General features: G+C 45.2%; 1 protein-coding gene across 3 annotated transcripts in view; it reads right to left on the minus strand.

Moving 5' to 3' along the window:
• Positions 1–24,168, minus strand: part of LOC147881910 (uncharacterized) — a 75,291-nt gene that overhangs the window by 40,589 nt on the left and 10,534 nt on the right. For all 3 annotated transcript variants that reach the window (XM_087402101.1, XM_087402100.1, XM_087402102.1), the window contains exons 3-4: positions 22,334–22,508; positions 8,615–8,725 (exon numbers count right to left, since the gene is read on the minus strand). In XM_087402101.1, coding sequence (XP_087258227.1) covers positions 8,615–8,725; positions 22,334–22,508 — 286 coding nt within the window. The remainder of the gene's footprint in view (positions 1–8,614; positions 8,726–22,333; positions 22,509–24,168) is intronic.

Here is a 24,168-nt window from a genome sequence, read left to right on the forward strand (position 1 = left end):
AAAAAGGTGACAAAGTAAGAGTATGAAGAGAGATTGTCCACATACACACTATGTACCAAGAGCAGCAACTGTTGGATGCACTAATAGTCCCATCCTTGAGAAAGAGAACCAATGCATCTTTCCCAGCAAGCAGCCCTCACAGAAAGTGCATTCTTTTGTACGATATCCTTTGAGTGCATTTTGAGCGCACTGCGATAGCCTCCTTGACCTTCCGGAAGAATGTTCATTGCAGTCAATTTGCTAATTTTGAGGAGGTGCTATGATGAGCCAGTCTAGATATATTGGACACCTCTTACAAGTTGAGATGCCCAAGTCTCTCATGCCAAAGATGTGTATTAGCAATAACTGAATCAGCAGCTGCATTAGCCTCAATAACAGTCCCTTCGTCATAAGTACAGCCCACGGATGAGTGTTCCAGTCAGTACGATGCTGTTATCATGTCGAGGCTGTTACCTCATGATAGAGATGTGTATCAGCAATAACTGAATCAGCTGCTGCATTAGCCTCAATAACAGTCCCTTTGTCATAGACATCAAGATTATACAGCCCACGGATGAGTGTTCCAGTAAGTATGATGCTGTTATCATGTCGAAAGTCATAGATCGCACAACGATAACCATCAAAGATGAATCTAAGGCCATTTGTCGCAATGGCTGAAACAGAGATCAAGTTCTTCTCGATTCCTGCAACATACAAAATGTCCAATAAAGTGACTGCATCAATTGAAACTGATATAGCTTGCACTTTGCCAATGCCCCAGACTGCATATGAAGCATTGTTTGCACACGTGACTATGCCCCCTATCCAAGGACTTTTTGCAGGAGGAGATGTTCTTGAAAGCACCACTATCAAAGTATCAATCGGACATAAAATCAGCCAAAGATAAAGCTCCATCATGCTTAGAAGGGTTGTAGTGGCATGAGACAAATGCCCACTCATCATGAGCCATATTTGCCTCCTCATGGCTGTGCTCATGCAGGCAGCAGGAGCATCTGTAACTACAAGTCCTTGCTGCTGCTTCTTTCTCCAAAGCAATGCGCTTTTTAAACTCTTAAAAGTCATGTCTAGGCTTTCTGCAATAGTTGCATGTCTTTCTCTCCTTGCCATCAACTAGCTAGAAGAAGATGAGGTATCAGGATTAGTTTTAGGCTTGATCTCGCATTGATGGAGGCAGCCATCCAAGCACCATATTTCAAGCATGACAAAGACTATATACAAGTTTTGTCATCTGGTCCACCAAAGAAGCATGCATTCATCCGTGAGAACAAGGAGTTATTAACAATAAAGCAACTCCAAAGACTTCAAGCAAAAGTTCCTCAAGCAATAAACTCCTCCTCTCACCATCATCACCCTCTAGTACTCCTATTATGCACATACGCTATGCACATACGCTATACAACGTTCTCTCATCAGCCATCCCCGCCCCACCTAATGTCCACTCTTTACTACCGGTGACATCAGACAAGCAACTTTGAAGCTACATAATTGTCGATCCAAAGATCATGAGGGGCTATGTATTGAATACATTGCATATAAACGTAAGTATCCTAGTCCCAAATCTTTTTAATGAAGCCATCTCCATCACTTTCACCACACCTAGGCCCTTAATACCATCGTCCCTAGCATACATTCATCCGTGAGAACAAGGAGTTATTAACAATAAAGCAACTCCAAAGACTTCAAGAAAAAGTTCCTCAAGCAATGAACTCCTCCTCTCAACATCATCACCCTCTAGTACTCCTATGCACATACGCTATACAACGTTCCCTCATCAGCCATCCCCGCCCCACCTAATGTCCACTCTTTACTACCGGTGACATCAGACTAGCAACTTTGAAGCTACATAATTGTCGATCCAAAGATCATGAGGGGCTATGTATTGAATACATTGCATATAAACTTAAGTATCCTAGTCCCAAATCTTTTCAATGAAGCCATCTCCATCACTTTTTTTTTCCCCCAAAAAAGAGACTTCTATTAAGTAAGAAAGAAACCCGCTAGAGCAAGCTCTGTGCGGAAATACACCATGCTAGGCATGTAATAAAAACACCTCAGAGGAATGAGGTAGAAAGAAACCAAGGCTGAGGCTGAAAATGCCATCTCAACCCTATAGAAGTCTCAGCAAAGAAGGGAGAGTCTCTCCAATCTCTAAGAAAAGAAACTCTCCCGGAGAAGGCTGCTCGAGATGATCCCTGCATGGTCGCCCAAATGGTCATCAGAGTGTGTATCGTATATGTCCAAGTACTGGCCAAGATCTGAGAAGGGTGAACCTGAGAACCCTCCAAAGCCTCAGTGCATCTGGCTCTCCAAATGTGCCATGTTGCAATGCTAGCTAGGATCTCCCATGGAGAGTCGACCAAGGAGCGAGCAGCCCTGAAAAGAGTGGCCGGAACATCCTCTACAGAGCACGACTCCACAAGGTGTCGTCAAATGTGAAGAGCCCAAGAGGAGTCAAGTCTCTCAAAAAATACATGGGGCCCTGAAAGAGTAAGCCAAGCCACTGATCCCCATGTCATATAGAAAGGTAGGCGAACAAAAGTGCTGAAAAGTCTTGCAATCCCCTTCCATATGATTCTCGCCTGTCTGCAATCCCATAGGCAGTGCTGTATTGTCTCCAAAGCAGAAAGGCAGCGAGGGCAAGAAGGGTCAACTCCGAACTTGGATCTCCAATGGTTCACTGCTATCCCACCATGAATAGAAAGCCAAAAGAAGAGAGTGTTTTTTCTATTCCGATGGGATTTCCAGAGCCTCTGCCAAAAAATTCTCTGCAAGTCAGCAGAAATCTGAAAGTTCTCCCAATGAGAAGCTCTGGTAGGCTTCCAACCCCTAGAGCTGAGCTGGAATTTCCTGGCATTACTGACCGTGTAACGAAAGAAGGGGATGCCCTTCTCTCGGTGCCCTTCATCTATCCATTCCCATTCCCCAGGGTCCCACTGCAAAAACTTAATTGGGACACCTCCATAGAGCCACAGCCTCCATGAGCCAAGGGCGAGGAGAAGCGGGTCAGGATCCAAGTACCACTGTGAAAGAGAGCCATGCTCCATGAAGCCCACTATCCTGACTGGCTGAAACGGTACCTCCAACAAGATATCATCTGTGGATCTGGACAGCCTGCCCCCCGAAGAAACATCAAATACTAAGGCATCCTCATGTGGGTCAAGAAAAGCAATCACCTATAAAGGAACTCCCAATCTGGAAAATGCTCCCATCCAGGTGGAGCAAGTAATAGGCATGTCATCTGTGTCCACCCAATCCAAGGGCAAGGCTGCATCAATCTGTTGGACTCTCCCTGCACTCCCTCTGAGATTAAGAACCATTTGGGCCTGTTGGTCTGCAGGAAGCTTCCTGAAGGCTTTCCATGCTCCCACTGTAGATGCAGGGCCCCTCTCCCATCTTGGCCACTACATGTAAGGAAAAGCTCCAAGTGGTCTGCCAAGCTCATCCAAAATCCTGTCATTCCACATGATAGGCTGCCTTTCAATCTCTTCACGGGTGGATGGGGGAATCCTGCGAAGAGTAATCTCCATCACTTTCACCACACCTAGGCCCTTAATACCATCGTCCCTATCCACAAGACCACCATGATTGGGCATGTCATGTGACTTATGCCTTAGTATTCGATACATAGCTTAGTTAGTTTTGCGGAGTGCAAGGAACCCAGAGCTTATTGGATGCACTCTAGGATATAACCCTAAACATAGTCCAAAACTACAATCAACAAAACACAAGGATAATTGACAAGCCACTCACCTCCCTAACCACCCCGAGCATGTGGGCTAGAGATTAGACTCCCACAAGCCCATGTCTATAGCTCTCGCATCCATACCACTAGAACCTGTTCCCAAGGAACCATCGGTCCCATGTCCTCCTCATTTCGTTATTATAGGTGAGAACATGACCCCTAAAATCCCAACACCACAACATCGACCACTCACTAGATCACAAGCATGGTAGTCATCTAGTTGCACTTTTAGATAATATTGATAACCAACAAATTATAGCTGCCAAAGCCAAACTCTTCACCAAGTCAATTCACATTGCTGCACTACACTTCTTCGCATACACTGTCAAATCCATGGAAAAGCCAAAAGATCTATTCATAGTTACCAGAGAATGGAAATGTTTCGGAAATTTGAGTGTCAGAACGGGGACGTTGCGGGAAGGAGGAACAAGAACCGGAACACCATGTCATACACGACATGCCATTCATCATATGACATAAGACTATGCTAGAAAATGAAAGAAACTCACATTTTGCAGCTTTAAACTCTTCATATAAGCTCTTAAATAGCCATTTGAAACTTTCAAAGAGAAAAACAAAAAAGGGGACACCCTAACCTTCTCTCTCTCTCTCTCTCTCTCTCTCTCTCTCTCTCTCTCTCTCTCTCTCTCTCTCCACCATGTTTTCTAACATGGTATCAGAGCCACCTGCCATAGTTGCCACGTCATCCTAGACCTGACCCTAGCTGCAACGTCATCCTAGACCTAACCCTAATCTAGTTCTAGCCTTCATTTCTATAGCCACCTCAGCCCTGCCTCATTCTACCTCTTTCTACAGCCATTAGTTTCTGCTTTCTGCCTCCTCCATACCCAGCCACCGCTTCATCTCCTGCTGCCTCCTTTGTTGCCTGCATGCGAGTGTTTTCGGTGCCCATTTTCCTCTCCTTGCTTGCTGGTCGGCAGTTCCTGCAAGTTGCGCCTACACGTGTGGAGGTTTGCGCAGCTTTGGCACCCTGAAAGCTGGCTGGTCGGCTCTTCCTTCAAAACACTTCCGCACGTGAGGGCTCCCAGGGTTGTTTTTGTTAGATATCAATGCTCCACTCTCGTGTAACTACGCGGGAACCAGCTAACTCTACTTGTAAGCCCCCCATATGAGGAGAAGGCATTTGAGTAGCTCGGTTATCCGGTAGGTCCTGGTTTGGACACCAGATGGGGGCCATGTGTGGCCTGATGGCTGGACGGCTTCAGATAGAGTTGGCACACCGCCAACTAGGCTACATGCAAGTGCGGGAAGGCATCCCATGACTGACCGCACTGAGGGTAGACGGAGCATTTTTCGGGGCAGCCCACTCTCGGATTGCGGGGCCCGTTTGAAGCCCTAGATGATCCCGGATGGCTCTATTTTATGCCACGGTTCTATCGTGTGGTCGGTGGCCTGTTTCGGGACCGACTCCCAGTCGGCCGTTTTGGGCGGACTGAGTCAGTCACCCAATTGGGTCTAACCGACTACGACTGGTGGCTATATAAGAGCAAGCCCGTGAAGCCCATTTCATCACTGGCTACAGCAACCCTGATTCCTTAGCATCCAGCCTCCGTCCTCTACTGTTTCCAGCACGCCATCGAAGCTTCTCACACAGGAGCGCACGGCTGGGAGGCAACGCCTTCTATTGTATCAGTTTTACAATAATCAAATTTTTGATTCTCCATACTATCTGCTATCCTCTCTTGCGTAAGAGATCCTGTTATCTGTTGAGCGCAGATGTTGTATTGTTTTCTTACAGTTTCACGACTATTTCAAAGGTACCACCTGTGAGCATTTTGTGCAGCACTTCGAAGCCTTTGGAAGGCATTTCTGACGTTTTTTCAGCTTGCTGCTGCCTAACTACCTTCAATAGAGGCATTTCTGAGCTGCTTTGAGGTCTTCAACACATCTCCATCAGCTGTCTTCTACTTCAGAAAGCGGCTACAACATTTCGGAGTGCTTTTGTGAACGGTTTTGAGAGGTTTGGACCTGTTGCAGCATTCCATTCCACATTTCGAGGCATATATTGGCTGTTCTCTAATTTGGGTTCACATTTGGAGCACCACTACACATTTATATTTGCTCTTTTGCACAGGAGGAGAATGCTGTCCTGTTTTGAAGACCGAGACTAGCCCATTCCTTTGCTGGGTCTTCTTTTCTGCTTGCTGCCCGCCTTCACGAACGTCCTTTCCATCATGACTTCATTGTCTTCTACTTCCTTGGTCGTGGAGAAGTTCAAGGGGGAAGGTTTTCCCACATGGCAAACCAAATTGCAGCTGCTCCTTACGCATGAAGGAGTTTGGGATATTGTTGAGGATGACCAAGTTGAGTTACTTCATAGCAACACCAAAGTATTTGGAAGCAGCACAATGCTAAGGACATTGCCCTCCTTGGTCTTTGCTTAGCCGACTCTCCCATCCATCATGTGGATTTCAAGTCAACAGCTAAGCAAAAATTTGGAATCGCCTCGAGATCTTCTTTGGTAATAAAATTACTAATGCTAAAGTCTTTCTGAAGCTCAAGTTTTATGATTTGAAATGGAAGAGAGTGATGAGTTGAGTGCTCTGTAGCCCGGTTTCAATCTCTTGTTCAACAACTCTCAAGTTTGAAAAGTGTGCCCAATGATGAAGATAAGATGGCTGTCCTTATGAAGAGTATGCATAGAATTTCTCACTTTGTGCAAACTCTTGAAGTCCTTCCCTTGCCAATACCATGTTTGATGATATGGTGGCACTCCTCATTGAGAAGGACTGTCGCAATAAGGAAGCCTCTCTTGCCTCTCCTGGTGATCAAGCACAAGCAAATGGAAGACCAACAAGAATATTATTTGCAGGCTTTGCAAGAGGAAAAGACACATTGAAGCTCACTGCTTCAATAGGAACAAGAGAAGCACCATGCCAATCTCCTTGCTAAAGAACAAGCTGAACCTGAAGAGCCCCCGGAGGAGATACATGCAGCTACAGCAAGGATTCACGGGCTCTCTCTTGAGGACGAGGACCCTTATGACACGGATTGGGCTTTTTAGGCCCCCCATACTATGTGTGTTTATGTTGAGTCAATAAAGGTTCTCAGCCTTGAGTTGTCCCTCTAACCTGAATGTATTTGGAGTCAATAAGAGGTACTCTGTCCTGGATTGTTCCCCAAAAATGAATGTATTGTCTTTTACTTTGGTTTGATGGTATTGAACACCCAATTCAGAATAAGGGGGGCTGACGAGTGATGGTTTGCCCTTGCCGGTCGCAAGTTGACTGAGAAGTCGCTATCACACAGGAGGTGTTGGATAGTTGGACTTGCTCTTTGCAGTATTGCAGTGGAGGGGGGATCGGTCTGCTCTTTGCATGTTGGGTCTCACACTCTTTGCTTTGAAGGGGAGTGTTGGAGATATCATAGCCAAAGAGTGTGTTGGTGTGTAGTACTAGGTGATCTAGTACTATTTCATGTGTTGTCATGTGTGAGTGCCACGTGTCATTATGAGACTTATCCCATATGCACTAGGTGCTAGTGTGTGAGTGAGTAGCCTATACAAGGCATGTACTTCACTTACCTTGTCATACTTGATGCATGAATGAAGCCTTCTTCATATCTTCATTTGAGCATCATTTCCTCACACCCTAACCTTCTCTCTCTCTCTCTCTCTCTCTCTCTCTCTCTCTCTCTCTCTAATGAAGAGCATCATTTCCTCACACCCTAACCCTCTCTCTCTCTCTCTCTCTCTCTCTCTCTCTCTCTCTCCCCTTTGTTCCTCACGCTCTTGACCACATCTCATCCATCCTGTTCGAAACACAAAACAGACAAAACGTTTCGAAATAGGACGAAATGCTCTCAACAAAACCTTTGTTTTGCCCAAATCAAAATAATTTTTTTTGCCCTGTTTTTTCTAGAATCCATATGCTTTTAAGCTTTGACTCCATGACACTTGAGAAAGGCAATTGAATGCTTGAATCTAAAAACATTTGAAGAATGTGTTTGTGTTTTGAGTTTCATTTTAAGTATCTTGACTTGTATTTTTTAGTTCACTCTAAACTTGAATATCACATGATTTATTTGCCCCTATCTTTGAATATATTAAGTATCATTTTGAAACCTATCTGAATTTGAGAAAGTTTAAATACCTTTGAAGAAAGTGTGTGTGTTTTGAATTTCCTTTTTAGTGTCTTGACTTGTATTTCTCTTTGTTCTCTCTAACTTAGATATAGCATATCAAATTCGCCCTTATAAGAGTATATATTATGTATCAATTCATAACCTATCCGTTTCGTCCGAAAATTCAAAACTAAAACTTGTCGAAACAACGAAACACACGAAGCGTTTGTTGTGACTATGACCAGACGGAAGCCACCAAGAAATTATTGAACCCCAAACCCAAGGACCATGAGAACTTCTAATCTATAGCTCGGAAACACTAGCTCCAATTCTAGCAAGCTTTTCAATGATGCATTCTGCAAAGGCTTGCTCACTTCTTGGACTACTTGGCAACACCCATTGTTCCAATCCACAAGGGAGGAAATCCCATGGGCGACCATCACGATTGGTGATTTCTACCTTTAAAGCAATGAGCTCCAAATGAACACATTGCTCAAACATGGCCCTAAACAATGGCATTTCACATTGAACACTTGCAAATCTTATCATTCCTCAAAATCCTCAGCTTCATTATCCATTCTTTGGCACAATGGGGGATATATGCTATTTCAAATTGACTAATTTGTCCACTTCTCAACGTACTAATGACTCTTCATTTTCTTTCAACAATGTCCAATGAAGTTAAGAGGCTCAACAAAACCTATAGTAATCAAGAATTACTCCCACACACGAAACCCATGCAAACTACAAAAAGTCCACCACGCTTCAGAAATTGACCTAGAAGCACACCTCATAAACCAGTTCTCGACCAAAGGACGAAATGGACGAAGACGAAAATAATGCACTGCTGAAGTAGTACGTATGCTTGAACCTATTTTCTCCAACAAAGGACCATCAGCACTGAAAAAACAAATTAAAAAGTTAGATTGGATATTCTCAGGTGCAACAATCTCTTACAGAAAATTCAAATCTCTATTTTGTACATGCAATTACTTGAACAAATATTGAGTTTAGTAACTCGTCTCTTATTCTAATATAAAAAAATATGCACGAATTGCACGACTTTTCATACTTTATTTCTAGAAGTAATCTTTCTCAAGAAAACCTTCCATATTCCCTATTGTTCGTGTGAATTTGAGAACATTTGAAAAGGAGGTGCCAAGAGCTTTGTTTTTGCTTCTGTTAAAAACTATGTTATATGCTCTCTTATCCATTCAACTCATAGTATCAAATTCTTTTAATTCTCATAGATCCTTCGGTCTTTTATGCTACCTCTAGAAGGGGAAGCATTATGTCAATTCATGGCCTACCACAACAAAGTTGAGAAGATGGACGCCAGTAGGATACCACCCAAGGAGATGGAAGCTACACAAATTATGGGCAGGCACAGAGAAGGGAGGAAGTGGATGGACTTATGGGGTATAAGAGCTGCCAATCTACCGGAAGATGCATGTGACATCCGGGAGATGCTGCAAAAACTATGGCGAAACCCCGGGGCGAAAATGCAGCTCTATAAACAGAAAATCAATTCAATGGACAGCTATGGAATGCAGAAATTGTTAAAAATTGACCACAAAGGGTATGCACAGCGGAAGACTGATAGAATAGCCCAAGAGCTCACACAGTGTGCGTGGGGTGTGGAATCACTAACTTCTTGAACTTATGTGCTTCAAATAGATGTGCAAACTCATCAATAGACAATAATCCAGCCAGATATAGAAGCTACCAAAAGAATATATATTTCCGTCCAAAACTATGGAACACAATACAAAGAGAGATAGATCCAAATTTCCACCAAAGCGTGGTCCTTTGATCTTACCACCACGAATTTTTACTATTTGCTAGATATCTCTAGAACTTGAGCTCACATGCTCCACCTCAAGCGTGTGTAGACTCTCTATCCAGATCTCAGCTACTTTATGCCCTTTTAGACAGCCTAAAGTTCGGCCCTACGTAGAGCTAAGTCTGCAGCACCTTTGCTCTTCCTTTTCCTCCTGGATGTAGGCCCAAGGAAGGGGCTTTGGCTGCTCCTTCTGCTCCTTTGTGTGCTGACTTGCTGGATGAGTTATGAGGCTCCTAGCCTTCCCTTTTATAGGCCCCAAGGCCTGGCAAAACAGCCGACTGGCCCCCTTTGCTAGCTGACTCAGTCTGCAACCACCTGCCCCCACGAGCCCTATATTTTGGGCTGTGGGCAGCTACTCTTGGGCTGTGTGCCCTCTGCATTCAATTGGGGTCCCAGACCCCTTGTTTTGTGTGCCAGCTTAGTGGCTGGCCCCTCCACTGACCCCTATGTAAGGGGCTGTAGACTGGGCCATATGGCCGACCAGATCTGGCCGACCAGCCAGCTCCATGGCCCTTTATAAGAGCAGGGTGCTGCCCTTTTGCAGTCCCTCCCTTTGCTGCTGCCAGGCCCTCCTGCAGGCTCCTTACCTGCCCATAGGCCAGCCCATCCCAGGCGATTCTGTCCCTTTCCTACTGCTCCAGATCTGCCTCCTTCCAAACCATTTCCAGGCCTTGTACTTCACACCATCTATTGCAATCTTCTTCTCTTGTGAGGTGCTGCCCATGTGGTAGCCCCTCTCTCTCTCTTCTTTGGGCATCTTCTGCCCTAGGTCTCCCTCCCCCACGCCCTAGATCTATGCAGCTGTATTGGATGCATCGGTCAGCCCGTTCGCAGAGATGAGAGGGCTCAGAGCAGAGGGTCAGGCCGGTTTCAGGCGAGACCATGGGACTATCAATCACATACTCACACTCAGGAGTGTCATTGAGGAGGCCAGATCACGGAAGGAGAGGGTATACTGTTGCTTTGTGGATTTTCGCAAAGCCTTTGACACAGTACCTCGAGCTTGTCTTATCACACCCCTATAGACACGGGGATTTGTCCAGGAGATCATCTGGGCAGTCATGGCACTGTATGAGAGAGTCTCAGGCCGAGTTCGTACAGGCACAGGTTGGACAAATGAGCCTGAGTACCATAGGGGTCAAACAGGGTTGTCCCTTATCACCGACCCTGTTTGGCCTCTACATCGATGAGCTTGAGACTTTCATGGGGACGTTCGGAGGGACCGGTTGCTCACTTGCCGAGATCATCATCAGGATTCTTCTTTATGCAGATGACGTGGCACTCTTGTCGTCCACATCCGAGGGGCTCCAGCGACACCTGGATGCACTGCAGGCTTTTTGTTTATCCCATGATTTGGAGGTCAACCTTGGCAAGACCAAGGTCATGATCTTTAACACTTCTCGAGCAAACATGCAACAGAAACAGTTTACTTTTACTTTGAGTGGGTCACCAGTTGAGATCGTATCCTCATACACTTACTTGGGGGTCATCTTCTCCGGCCCCATCTTCACGATGAGACCAGCGATGCAGGCCAGACTGAGCAGGGGATACGCCTCATTGGCTCAGCTAGAGAGACAGTGCTTTCACTCCCACTTCCACGACCCTCGGACCAAGGCTCTTCTCTTCGACTCCTTGGTCCGACCAGCCGGTATGTATGGCATCCCTTGTTGGGAACCTGACATGTCAGAGATAGAGTGGACACGGGTGGAGCGCTTGCAGATCCTCAAGCTCTCACGGATGATCCGGGGGAAACCATCTGTACCATATCACATCATTTAGGCCGAGTTTGGTGCTTCTCCACTCCAGCCAGATGCAGCCTTTCAGACCATCACATATCTACACCGGGTTAGATCATATGGGGACTGCACATCAGGGAGATAGAGGTTGCCATGGTTGGCTCTCGATTCCTCCATGAAGTTGGCAGCAGAGGGAGACAAGCGATGCTGGTATGCACAAACTCACAGATGGTTTGTGAGACTAGGGTTCCACATCGATAGGATACCTCCTTTTCAGTACAGTTTAGATGCCCCTCTGGTACTCCCACCTACCATCCCGATTGGGCCACATACCAACCAAGTCATTCGAGAGGATCTCCTGCAGCTACACACCTTTAGGACCTGGTTGGAGCCGAGGGAGCTTCCAGTGAAGCTAAGTTTCTACAGAGATTACTGTCTTCGCATTTCGGAGGAGGGATTTCATCACACCACCAAGGTACACTGAGCTTCATATGCCTCACTCACTACCGATCTCCATCGGACAGTTTCGGGTATCATCACACCGCCTCCGCATAGAGAGCAGCAGAGCAGAGGGGATTCCTAGGGAGCATCGCTTATGCATATTGTGCGACTGTCATGAGGTTGAGTCGGAGGAGCATTTTATTTTCAGATGCCCAGTGTACTACGAGATCCGAGGTCGCTACCACTGCCTCTTCAGAGACGGCTCCGGGCTCCTTTCCAGATTCCTCGCCAACCCAGATCATAGATGCCTCGCGGCCTTCATTCACGAGGCAGTCCGACATAGAGGTTACTTACTCAGGCGACTAGGCTTGGCCACATCATCAGACACCTCTCAGAGCAGGATCACAGAGTTCTTCCCATCGAGTGACATTGATCGTCCAGTCTCTAGCCGCTGACGTGACAGAGACCCCGACCTGACGATCGCAGCACGACACACGAGACATCGAGGGGACACACAGATCACTCTAGGGGACCTCCCGTCATTGTTTAGACCCGGGATACGTCCCACGGGAGTCACAATGGCTCTGGTCTTGCGTCGAGCCTCATCCAGGAGACCGAGACGCACGGCACCCCTTGACGGGCACCAGCGTCCCATCACTCGCTATGCACCAGCCAGGGGGACATGACATACGGAGGATTCCGCTCCGCTCCAGTCCTTTTCTTTTCATTGTTACATCCAGATGTATTTGATTATGTATGATCAAACTTAGGATTCAGCACGGGTGATGATGCTCGTTTCAGTAGCTCCACCCTTACTGTGATTTGTATCAGGTTTTCTTTCAGTCTCATAGACCCATCGGTCTTCCGAGGACTCTAATAATAAAAAAATTTCTTTCTCCTCATTTGGGGGCTTATAGATGGGGAGGTGACCTTTCCAACAGAAATACCACAGGGAAGATACATCAATATTTAATAGACATCTGATCTGCAAAATCAGAACTAGCTCACATGATCTCGAGGTGGAGAAGGGTAGGTGGGGAAGACCCAGGACCCCCATAGAAAATGGATCTGCAAAATCTGCCCCACAGGGGAGGTAGAAGATGAGCAGCATGTACTCCTAAGCTGCAGAACTTACACATGTATCAGAGAAAGATATGAGCGCAGCATAGATAACTTTAAAAATCTGCTAGAGTAACCAGCCAAAAAACTAGGGAGCTACTTGAAAGAGGTTTCTGAAACTAGCACACAAGCTAGCCCAATAAGTACTCACTACATAAGCAGTTTGTAATGTTTTTCCTCACTGGATGTAAGGGATCACTATTAGTTGATAGTCATCGCACGGGCTTTAATACAACCATATCATCTCTCTCTCTCTCTCTCTCTCTCTCTCTCTCTCTCTCTCCAGCAGCAATCCCCAACTCGCAGGTCACGGCTCTACCCAATAGCTCTCCAACCCCAGCAGCAACTTAGTCCCACCATTGTTGGGAGCATCTAGTCACCACCAACAGAAGCGCCGTCAAGCAAAAGCCTCAGGTCACGCCTCCAACAGCAGTTCCCAACTCGCATGACGTGCCTCCAACAGTAGTCGAGTTGCAGGCAGTCAATTAGCAATTCGAGCAGTTCGCGCCACTCTAGCTCCCAAGTAAGGTCACACCACTCCAAGCTCCCAGCGCTGCCAGCTCTCAATTCGGCATCAATTCAGTCTGCCAGTTGAGTTCATGTTGAGTTCAGCTCTAGTTCTTTGTTCCTTGCTCCCAGTTTTCAACCACCCTTGGTTGGGCTGAACCCTAGCCCAACTTGGGGGTTAGTTACCAGAGGAGCATTCAGATTTATGCAAGCCACCATGGAGTCTCACACGCTGAAGATATTTGCCACTTTGACCCTAGTAAGCAAGCCCTATTGCAGCTGCATCGACACCCACCCCTGTGCAAAGACATACAAAAGGATGATCATCTCAGACCCATAGGAACAAATTTACTACTTCCAGCATAAGGGAGAGAACTCAGCATCAGCTTGGAGCTCTTGGGAGAAAAGTGCAAGATATGGAGTATAATGGAAAGCTTGAAATCATTGCAAAGGTCATACACAAATGCTGTACATCACCTGCACCAGTGCTTGTCTCCACGATCAAGGAGATGATTACTAGTGGGCATAAAAAATCAAGGTGCCCCATCAACGTCGTAGTCCCATGACTTGAATTGGGATACCTGACCCCCAAGAAAAGAAGGTCCATCACCTGCATCAGCTCAATCCCAAGGTAAGAAGCCTCCTAACCACAACCTTGCATATAAGGCCCTGCTCTGCAAGTCTGGATCTATGATATTGAGACCCTCTTAAGAATCAAGGTATACCAAGCTCTATTGTTTGCCAAACCATCTAGTCGACTCCATAGAAAAAACCTTATCCACCTTTTGAGCTGAGTGAATGCAATCCCTAGGATGGCACCAACAAGAGCAAACAAACAAGCTGTGGCCAACGATAATTGGTTGACCACAACCATCCTAGAAGCGAGGTCAAGCTTGAATGAACTCCGAGAGTTTTCTCCTCGTACTTTCCGACACCTAAGTGAATTGCTGCTGACACATGCCCATGTCAACCTGGCAACTGAAGTACCCCTCTAAATCCAAGTGAAACCGAAATCAGCCTCCCAATTTGGAGTGTCCTCGTTACTAATCCAAAAATATTGGATTTATACCAATTAATATGCGCACCTATTGCATAATAAAATAAATCCAAGGTTGTCATGAAACACACGAGATTTTGAGGAGTGGCAAAATAATAGTGTTCTCTTCAGCATGCCACAAGGAAATTCTCAGCCCGAAAATTTCTACCTAAGATCTCAAGAAGATACTCATCATCTTTACAAAGAAGAAACACCTCTGATCCAAGCATTTGAAAAATCCAAATTGCCAAAGGGTACCCTTCAAAAAACCCCAATCTACTTTGTCATAAGCTTTCTCAAAATCCAAGAGTAGAATGGCATGCCAAGCCTCCCAACATGAGAAGATATTATCGAAAATGTTTCAGCCATGCATGATGAAGCCCGTGTGCGTATCATGGATGAGATTTGGAAGAATGGGCTGCAAGCACACATTGATGGCTTTGGCCACAATACCCTACAAAATGTAATCAAAAAAGTGACTCGCATCCATTGAGAAATAAAATTGATGCATCCCCCTTTAGCGAAAAGATGAATGAGACCCTCTATGAGTGAATCAAGCATAATACTAGAGTCCCAAACGCTCTACAGAGCTGAGTCCCCAATTATGTTCAAAAAAGGAAGGTGTCAACCCATCTGAGCCCGGGCACCTAACCTTATGGAGGCCCAGAAATGCAGTCCTCAATTCCAGTTTGCAACAATAAAGTCAAAGAGCGGATCCTTATGTGCAAGTAAAAGAGCAAGAAGCCATAGTACAAAATAGCTTTTTCTACAAAGGTGTACAGAGCAGTAAATAGTAGGATGGCCTCAAGTCCAACGAAAGGGTTGGAAGTGCGGAGAATGTTTATCAATGCCACGATAATCCCCATTCTGGGGAGCAGTCTGCTCGAGACTGAAACGGACTAAAGGGTTGAAATCCTGCTGTGCATCAAGTACCTGCCATAAAACCCCCGCATGGTGCGAAGAATGCATCATGGCTATCTAACTAATACCCATGCTGGGGTATAGACTACTTGCCTTTGTCGTGTAATGGGTGTGCCGAGGTTTGGCTCAGTTCACTGCCAATCTACTAAGAGATCTACTAACCGATCTAGTGCCCCAATTGGAGTACTATGCAGCGTGAAGAGAATGCCTGACACGTCCCAGCACTCCTGAAACCTCTGATCTGCAAAACCAAACACGCACAACGTGAGAAACTGAGCAGGCTGCTCACCACCCAACCATGACATCTACGGGATGTGATCCCGAATCAAGAGATGTCCCCTCCGAGCCACGAGCTGAGCTACTGGCACGAACTCCCAATCAGATCCAAACCAACTTGGTGTCCCATACCACCAGGTGGCACTGTGAAGCCTGGGATCTGCCACTGGGCCTTGGGCTACGCTAAGATGCAGGCGTGCATCCGCGACTCAATCCAGGATCAGACCTAGCACCTGGGAACGAAAATTGCTCCCATCAGCACACTGAGAACTCAACCCCCTGGGCCCCTTTTATAGACTCGGGCCCCAAGCGCCAAAAATAGCAAAGACCCCAAACTGGTTCGTACCCTTGCCACTCAACCCGAGAATCAAGCCTGCCTAGCTCTAAGCCTCCCCAGGCTACCTGAGCTAGTCTTGTGTACCCAGTACACGTCAGATACCAATCCGTGCACATGACATACTCCCCCTCCTCTAAGAACTGACTCCTGAGTTCGCTAAAAAACTCGGAAATGTTCTCTGGAGGTTTTGTAATGTCTCCCATGTTGCATCCTCCTCAACACGATCCTTCCACTTGATCTTGTATTCCGTGATAGATCGATTACGAATCTGTCTGTCACGAAATTCAAGAATACACTCAAGTTCGTGTGGAATAAAAGTCAAATCTGTAACTTCTATAATCTCGTGAGGAGAAACAAGTTGATCATCCGCACCCAAAACTTCTTTCAGTCTACTGACATGAAAGACTGGATGGACTTTAACATCAGGATGCAATTCTATTCGATATTCAACTGGTCCAATTCTTTTAATGACCTTGAGCGGACCACAGTATCTGGGGGATAATTTCGGAACAGACAGATTGGCAATCGATCTATCACAGAATACAAGATCAAGTGGAAGGATCGTGTTGAGGAGGATGCAACATGGGAGATATTACAAAACCTCCAAAGAACATTTCCGGGTTTTTTAGCGAACTCAGGAGTGAGTTCTTAGAGGAGGGGGAGTATGTCATGTGCAGGGATTGGTATCTGACGTGTACCAGGTACACAGGACTAGCTCAGGTAGCCTGGGGAGGCTAGGAGCTATGTTACGCTCTAGCCGAGGTAGCATGACCTCGGAAGAATCAGTCGACATTTCCCTTATAGGATCTATCTCTGTAATATATGTGTTTGCGCTTCATATAAATGATCGAGAGGGATTTAATGTCAAGGTCCTAGGTGAGGGCTGATAGCACCAGACTAGATAGATCTGAGACCAAGGGCCTAGTGCTAAGATTGTGCCTAGGGGCAAGGAATTAAATGCATCCCAAGAGAGGGGTGAAATGTTGCATTAGGAAGGCCCTATATGGATGACATGTGGCATCTAGATCTATCTAGGGATTTGGGGTTTGCTAAGGCTAGAAAGAGAAGAGAAGGATCTGATTCACGTGAATTTCAACGTAGATCTCTGGCTTGCTTTGCGCCTTAGCGGAATAGGCTGGGAGGAGAATCATGGTGCTACTCCCGTGATCTGCAATAGAGGCTAGTATAGAGAATAGTTGGTTGACAATTGGTATCAGAGCCTAGAGATCGACGAGAAGGGAAGCAGCGCACTTTGATATTTATTATTTACGTGAGGCGCTGATTGACGTGAGGTTTTGCGACTATTCTTCACTATGATCAAGCTTCCACACACAATTTCCCTTGGATAGAGCCGCGACGAGGTGCCAGAGAGCAAAATAGATGTTGAAATGAGCGTTTGGGCGCGACTCGATTCCCAAAAGAAATGATCGGAAGCAGGGGAAAAGAGTAACAGAGTCACCTCTGAGCGCGGAGGGAATCGTCAATGGATGATTTTGGATTCCGATCAACATCACTTGATGAGGTCACCCACGAAGAGGCTGAGGGCGTGTTGTAGAGGACTGTGAGGAGCTGGCGTGAGGCGAACATTGTTCAGTGTTGCAAGTGACTCGACGAAACGAGGGATGAAGAGCGCAGGAGGGTCCTGCTATTTGTGACCTCCATGCGATGGACTACGACGACGTGATGACGACGTGTCTGAGCGTAGCCCTCCCGCACTTAGCATAGCTTGATCGGGCCTAACGGAGGTTCGTTGACGAAGGTCTTCGACTGCTGGTTGTGTTCGGTGGTCGTTGGTAGAAGTCAGAGCACGGATGACTGGTGAGAGCTGAGAGCAGGCCGTACGTGCTGGCTGCAAGCTACGGGATTCGAATTCCAGGGAGCACTTTATCTATTTTCCCTTTTGGTTTTCGTTATTCCTGTTTTGTCGGAAGCAGTTAGACTTTTGTGGTTTTAGCAGAGGTCGCAGTTTATGATGCTATAGCAAGAACAAATTATGCTTGAGCAGATGCATGTGTGCTTCAGTTAGAATTAGACTGCAGGAATTTCCCTAGTATAGGGAAAAGCGCCATCTGTGATATATGCCTGTATTAAATGCTTGATCAGTGTGAATGTGGGATTGCAGGAATTCCCTAGTATAGAAAATTGTGTTCAGAGTGTCAGTACCCTGAATTGTGTCAGCTTGTGATTACAGTATTCTAGGGGTGTTTTTTTTTTTTTTTTTTAAAGCCCCAAAACAAAACACCTACTGAACTAAATGGAAGCAGAAGAAGGGGCTTCCAGGAGGGACTCTGGTGAATCAGAACGAGATACAGGGTATCGATTCTTAATTGTCACTTTATTTAATCGTTTATAATCTATACACATTCTCCATGTAGAGTCTTTCTTCTTCTTAAGAAGACAGGTGCACCCCAAGGTGATTTACTTGGGCGTATATAGCCTATATTCAGATAATCCTGTAGCTGGGTAGCTAACTCATCCTCCTCTAGCTATATCATCCTATAAGGTGATACACTAATAGGTTGAGCCCATGGGACTAAGTCTATGCGATGATCTACTGCCCGTTCTGAAGGTAAACCTTCCGGCAGTTGAGCAGGGAATACATCCGTAAAACTATCTAACAACATTCTCAATTCACGGTGTTCAAACACACTTAAATCATTCTTGTTAATTACAGAGACAACAAATGAAGAAAGCAGAATCAAAACACACTGATAGACATCATAATGAGAAGTATTTAATATATTTCGAAGCTGCATCGCACATACAATAGGTCCCTAAGAAGAGGGAATTTTATCACACTGAATAAAAAATTGGGTGTCCTTATCTATAAAAGAAAGTGTATGCTCCGTCCATCCAATCTGAATATTGTGGGTTTTAAACCACTCTATTCCGATTAACAAGTCTACATGCTCCAGGTGCATAACATAACACGTGAGAGCCCCTGTGTAAGCTTGAATCCGGATAGGAAGCACTTCAACCTTGCGATCCCAAAACTGCTTCCCAGCTGGAAGCTGCACCTCATAGGTGTGATTGCTAGGTATTGTGGACAGCCCCATCTTCTGCACAAATTTGTAATTAACAAAGTTGTGAAAGCTGGCCGGATCAAAGAGAATGTGAACCTGTTGGTCCCTAACTTCTCCATAAACGCGGAAAAGATCATGGGAACCAAACAACGAAGTATTGAAAGTGCAATTACAAGAAAGTGGGCAGGTAATGACATTTACAGAACTACCTGTCATTGAAACTTGGTTCGCTCCCTTGGCTTTGGTACCTGGACCCGCCTGGAGCTTCGGTCCAAGCACTAACTTTTGATTCTTGCGCTTTGGACATTCATTCTTAGTGTGGCCCCGCTCCTCGCAATAGAAGCAACGTCCTTTCTTCTTTAGCTTCAATGTGCGAAGGAAACGGACTCGACCATTCTTTGCCTGAGTCAAGTTTTCTTGGAGGCGTTGTCTGTAGACTTCGTCTCCCCGGTACCAGTCGTAGGCTGAAAGAACTTTCGTTTGTTCTTTCCACTCGTGTCGGAAACTGTAGTTGCTTTTGCACCGGCCATGGTATCATCATAAATACGCGCGTAATTCATGGCCTCTTGCAACGTTGTACATTTGTTGGTTCTTGATTTGCAACTTGTACGAATCTGGCAAACCATCCACAAAGAAACCTAACAAGGTCACTGGATCCATCTTTGTGGCCCTGGTCTGCACATCTCGAAACCTTTGAAGATAAACTTCAAATGACAAGTTCAGCTTTGACATATCGAGCGCTTTAAGCTTGCCAACGAGATCATAATCGTCCTCCTTCTTCAGGAACTCCTTCCTAAAGACCCCTTCGAAATCTATCCATGTATCCGGCTTAGGTTGGAGTTCCTTCCACCATAGCAACGCCTTTCCTGACATGAAGCCGGCTGCAAGCTGTATTTTCTTTTGATCTGTGCCTCTTAGGAAGTGTCCCGTCGAAAGGGCATACCCGTCGAAAGGGCATACCCTTCCACAAGTGTCCATTCATCAAACCATCCATAAGTCTAGAAATAGAGAAAGGAATACGTCACAGATCGTGACAAAAAAAGGGATGGAGGCTGGAATGCTCCGGCTCAACAAACATAGACAAGTGCACCCGATTGGCCCCAAACACCGTGGCGCCCCTTTCGGTATTTCTTTATATTTCATAGTGAAATGATTACAAGTTGCATTTGCGAGACCTTCCCTGCAACTGAGCACACAGCCCCAATTCACTGATCTTTTCCGAGTGCAATTCCATTGGCTGTCCAGATGCAATCACACTGCACCCCAGATGTACTCTCTTTGAGTGGTTTCCAGATGGCATTCACAAAGCTTTTCAAAGCTCCAAAATAAAATCAGCAAAGTACCCAACCAAAGAATGACTCATGTAGTACGGCCTAGGCACCTGCGAACCAAGAAAGAGGCGGCACATGAGGCCAACCAATAGCTTATGGCAAAAAGAAATTACAGCAGCAAATTCACAACTCACCAAGCCCAGAAAATTCAAACCAAGTCCTCAATCGCCAAGAGGACATAGTAGCCAATGCCCAATTGCATTCTCAGCCAAAGAGAAGTTCAAAGGCATGAAAAAAGAACATTTACAAGAGACGACCAGCAAGAATTCCACTGAAAAATGCGAAAAGAAGCACTTCTGTCGCGAAGAAGTGGGAGTTCTTAGGCTCAAAAGAAGCATGCTTCAGAGAGGAATGCATTGAGAAGGTTTTGGAGAAGTTTCACCGCCGGAAAGTCCTCAAAAACTGAGAAAAACCAGTCAACCAGCACATGGGACCACTTGAAATTCAACAAAAAGCTGTAGCTTTGCAAGAGGAGAGGCCCAGGAGGCTGTAGAAGCAAAAAGGTCCAAAAAAAGCCACTTTTGCAAATTCAACCAGCAAAAGAAGTACTCATCTCTGCCCGTTCTACCAAATGCACAGAGGGAAAAGCATATCACTGTGAAGAGGAGGCAGAGGGGAAGTCGAGGAATCCAAACGGAAGTCGAGGAATCCAAACGGGTGAGGAGTTATGAAGAAAAACGGAATTCAGCTAAAGGAGAATGAAAAACCAGTCCAAAATCTCAACAAAGGGAGAAGATGAGAGACAAAACCACACATGTGAAGTTTAGAAGGCCCATGAAGGTCCAGGAATGGGAAAGGAGCATGTAGAAGGTACTAGAGTCACCTGAAACTCTAGGGGGGCCACTGAAGGTACATGGCCCTCTAGGGGGCCCATTAAAAATGCCACGTCATCATTTTCCAACAACCACTCTTTTAATTCCTTTGAATGCCTTTGGGCCTAGCGATTAATTACACTTATGTGCTAGGCACCATGCCGCGTTTAATTACACATTATTAAGCCCACGCTTGGACTTTTAAAACCAAAGTTGTCATAGTCTTGTAGTACATTAAAGTACTTAGAATTTCACGCCCCCATGACAACAAGACTAATTGTTAAACTAGCAAGGTGCTACGTACGGGGATAATTTTGAGCCCCAAACTATCCTAAGGGTAAAGTGTGGAAGAGAGAACAAATACAAGTCTAATAATTTCATCAATAGTGAAGTGGTCCAAGCAATCTTTTTTCGATGTACAACATGCCTTCCATGTCCACCCTTGTTCCCATTGTGCTATAAAGGTGAAGAAGGGCTCTGGTGTCTACAAGGATGGATTTACATTATGCTCCGGCATGCTAAGTATCCTGAATGCCCTCAAAACAGAAAATGAACCTTGAAACTAACACAAGACGATGAAGCCTTAAATAAACACTTAAACTAGAATTGCACTAGAATTGCAAGAGGTCAAGCACGAGATTGTCAAAGTGGGCATCCTCTAAAGTCTAGCTTCTTCAGATGTGAATGTGCATCCCTTAAAGAATATATCGATAACCATGTATTGATATGCAAACACAAATAGAGGAAAAGGCTATGAAGGAATCTAAGAAAAAGAACCCAAATTTGAGGCAAAGATACAAACCTCAGAGATTGTGGTGAACGGGTGTGGTAAATACACACAAACCACTTATGGAAATGAATAGAAAAGCAAACACAAATAGAGGGAGAGGCTATGAGGAATCCAAGAAAAAATGAGGCCTTTCATGCAAAGATACAAACCCACGCATAGGAGATATTGTGGTGGATCGAACAAACACAATTCACGTACTCAAGCAAACTATTATCTCTGTTCTCATCAACAATATGAAAAATGTATATCCATGACAAACAATATTGTGAAACTTCAGTTATTATGATATTAGAAAGAAAAGTTGAAGTACTTCATAATATAAAGAGCCTCACAAACCTTAACAGAGCCATCTCAACAGGAACCCAAGCTACCTTCTCCAATTTCATTGTTGGAGAAAGGTCAAATGTCCCATAGCATGACATAATAAAAAGTTTGGTGCTGCCTCCACATTGATTGGTGCACTCATGGACCATGAAACAGTCTTCTACTTTCAAGACACTAGCCTTAATACCTGTTTGAAAGTCCCGTGTAAAAAATCATCAACCATTATCCAACTTGTGAAATTCATTATTCAAGTATACAAATGCAATATTTATCCCACGGCTCCTCACGAATCCATGGGAAGTAAAGCACCCACTTAAAATTCATCCACAAAGCATGTTTTCCTAACCAACCATGGAGAAATATTTAACATCTTCATATACAGCCCACCTAAATCCAAAGTGCAGCTAGTTACTCCATACATTGCAAGGGTGACATCCCACAAAACATTAGTAGCATCCAAGAAATCAATGTGCAATTTCTTCCACATGCAACGATCAATAGCATCCAAGAAGTCAATGAGCAATTTCTTTCACATGCAACAATCAATAACCTCAACAAATAATAATTCTTTTAGAAGAATAATAGTTTATACATACCAGGAGTTGGGATTATCGGGGTCACCTCCCCACTATGAGCCCCCAAATGAGGGGAACATGGGGGAGCTGTACTAGCAAGGTTTGAGAGATGCGACACGGGCAGAGAAGAGGGCTCTCTCTTGTACTTTCACTCAGTTTTGCAGCAATTCATTACAGCAGCTCGTTTTTACCTTCATTCCTCATTACCCAAGTGGGTTGCCACTCTTGGGGGATTTTATTATTTTGCCACATTCATTGATGACTTTACCAGGTATACTTGGATTTTTGCTTTGAAATCCAAATCTGAAGTTTTGGCATGCCTCAAGCATTTTATTGCCTTGGTAGAGAATGAAAGCAGGCTGAAAATTACCCACATTAATACAAACAAAGGGGGTGAATATTTGTCAAAGGCATTCGCTGATTTTTTTGGCCTCACGTGGCATACATCATCAATGCATTGTGCCTTACACTCCTCAGCAGAATCCTGTGGCTGAGAGAAGGAATAGATCAGTCATGGAGATGGCCAGGTGTATGTTGAAACGCAAGCACTTGCCTAAAGTTGTGGTTGGATGCCGTTATGTGTGCAAATCACATTTTGAACAAATGTCCCACAAAGGCATTGAAGACCATCACACCTTATGAGGCTTGGATAGGTCATAAGCCCAGGATTTCTCACATGAGGACTTTTGGATGCTTGGCATATGCAAATGTGCCTTCTTAGACACGCACAAAATTGGATGATAAAGCTGTCAGAAGTATTTGTATTAGGTATAGCTCAGAGAGCAAGGGCTACAAGCTCTACCAGCCCCATACGGCCAAGGTTTTTGTCAGTAGGGATGCTGTGTTTAATGAATCTTCCTCTATGCCTTTGCTGGACTGTCAAAAGAAGCCCATTGTTGATGCCCCAGATCTCTTTGACAGCTTGATGCCTTGTTTCTGTCACATTCTCATGATGATGTCACATCTGAGGTTGCTCCTCCATCATTGTTGGTCATTTGCAGCCACATGTGCAGCCTCATTTACAGCCCAATATGCCTCAGCTTGATCAAAATATTGTGCACAGGGCTCTTGGCCAGAAGAGAGCTGAAATACAAGAGCCCAAAAAGGTCCCCCGTTGGCTCCTTGACACATTAAAAGACAACAAATTAGGATACTCTTCCGCCAGCTTGTTAGTTAGAGCAACTGGCCCGAAAGAGCATGCTAATCTGGTTGCTTGTGCATTGGTTGCTACAGCATGCAATGAAGAGCCATTGTGCCATAAGGATGCCTTTC

The sequence above is a fragment of the Dipteris shenzhenensis genome, chromosome 30 (genome assembly GCF_047967505.1).
Source record: "Dipteris shenzhenensis isolate YYH24624 ecotype China chromosome 30, Dip_SZ_1.0, whole genome shotgun sequence".
NCBI classification, from domain to species: domain Eukaryota; kingdom Viridiplantae; phylum Streptophyta; class Polypodiopsida; order Gleicheniales; family Dipteridaceae; genus Dipteris; species Dipteris shenzhenensis.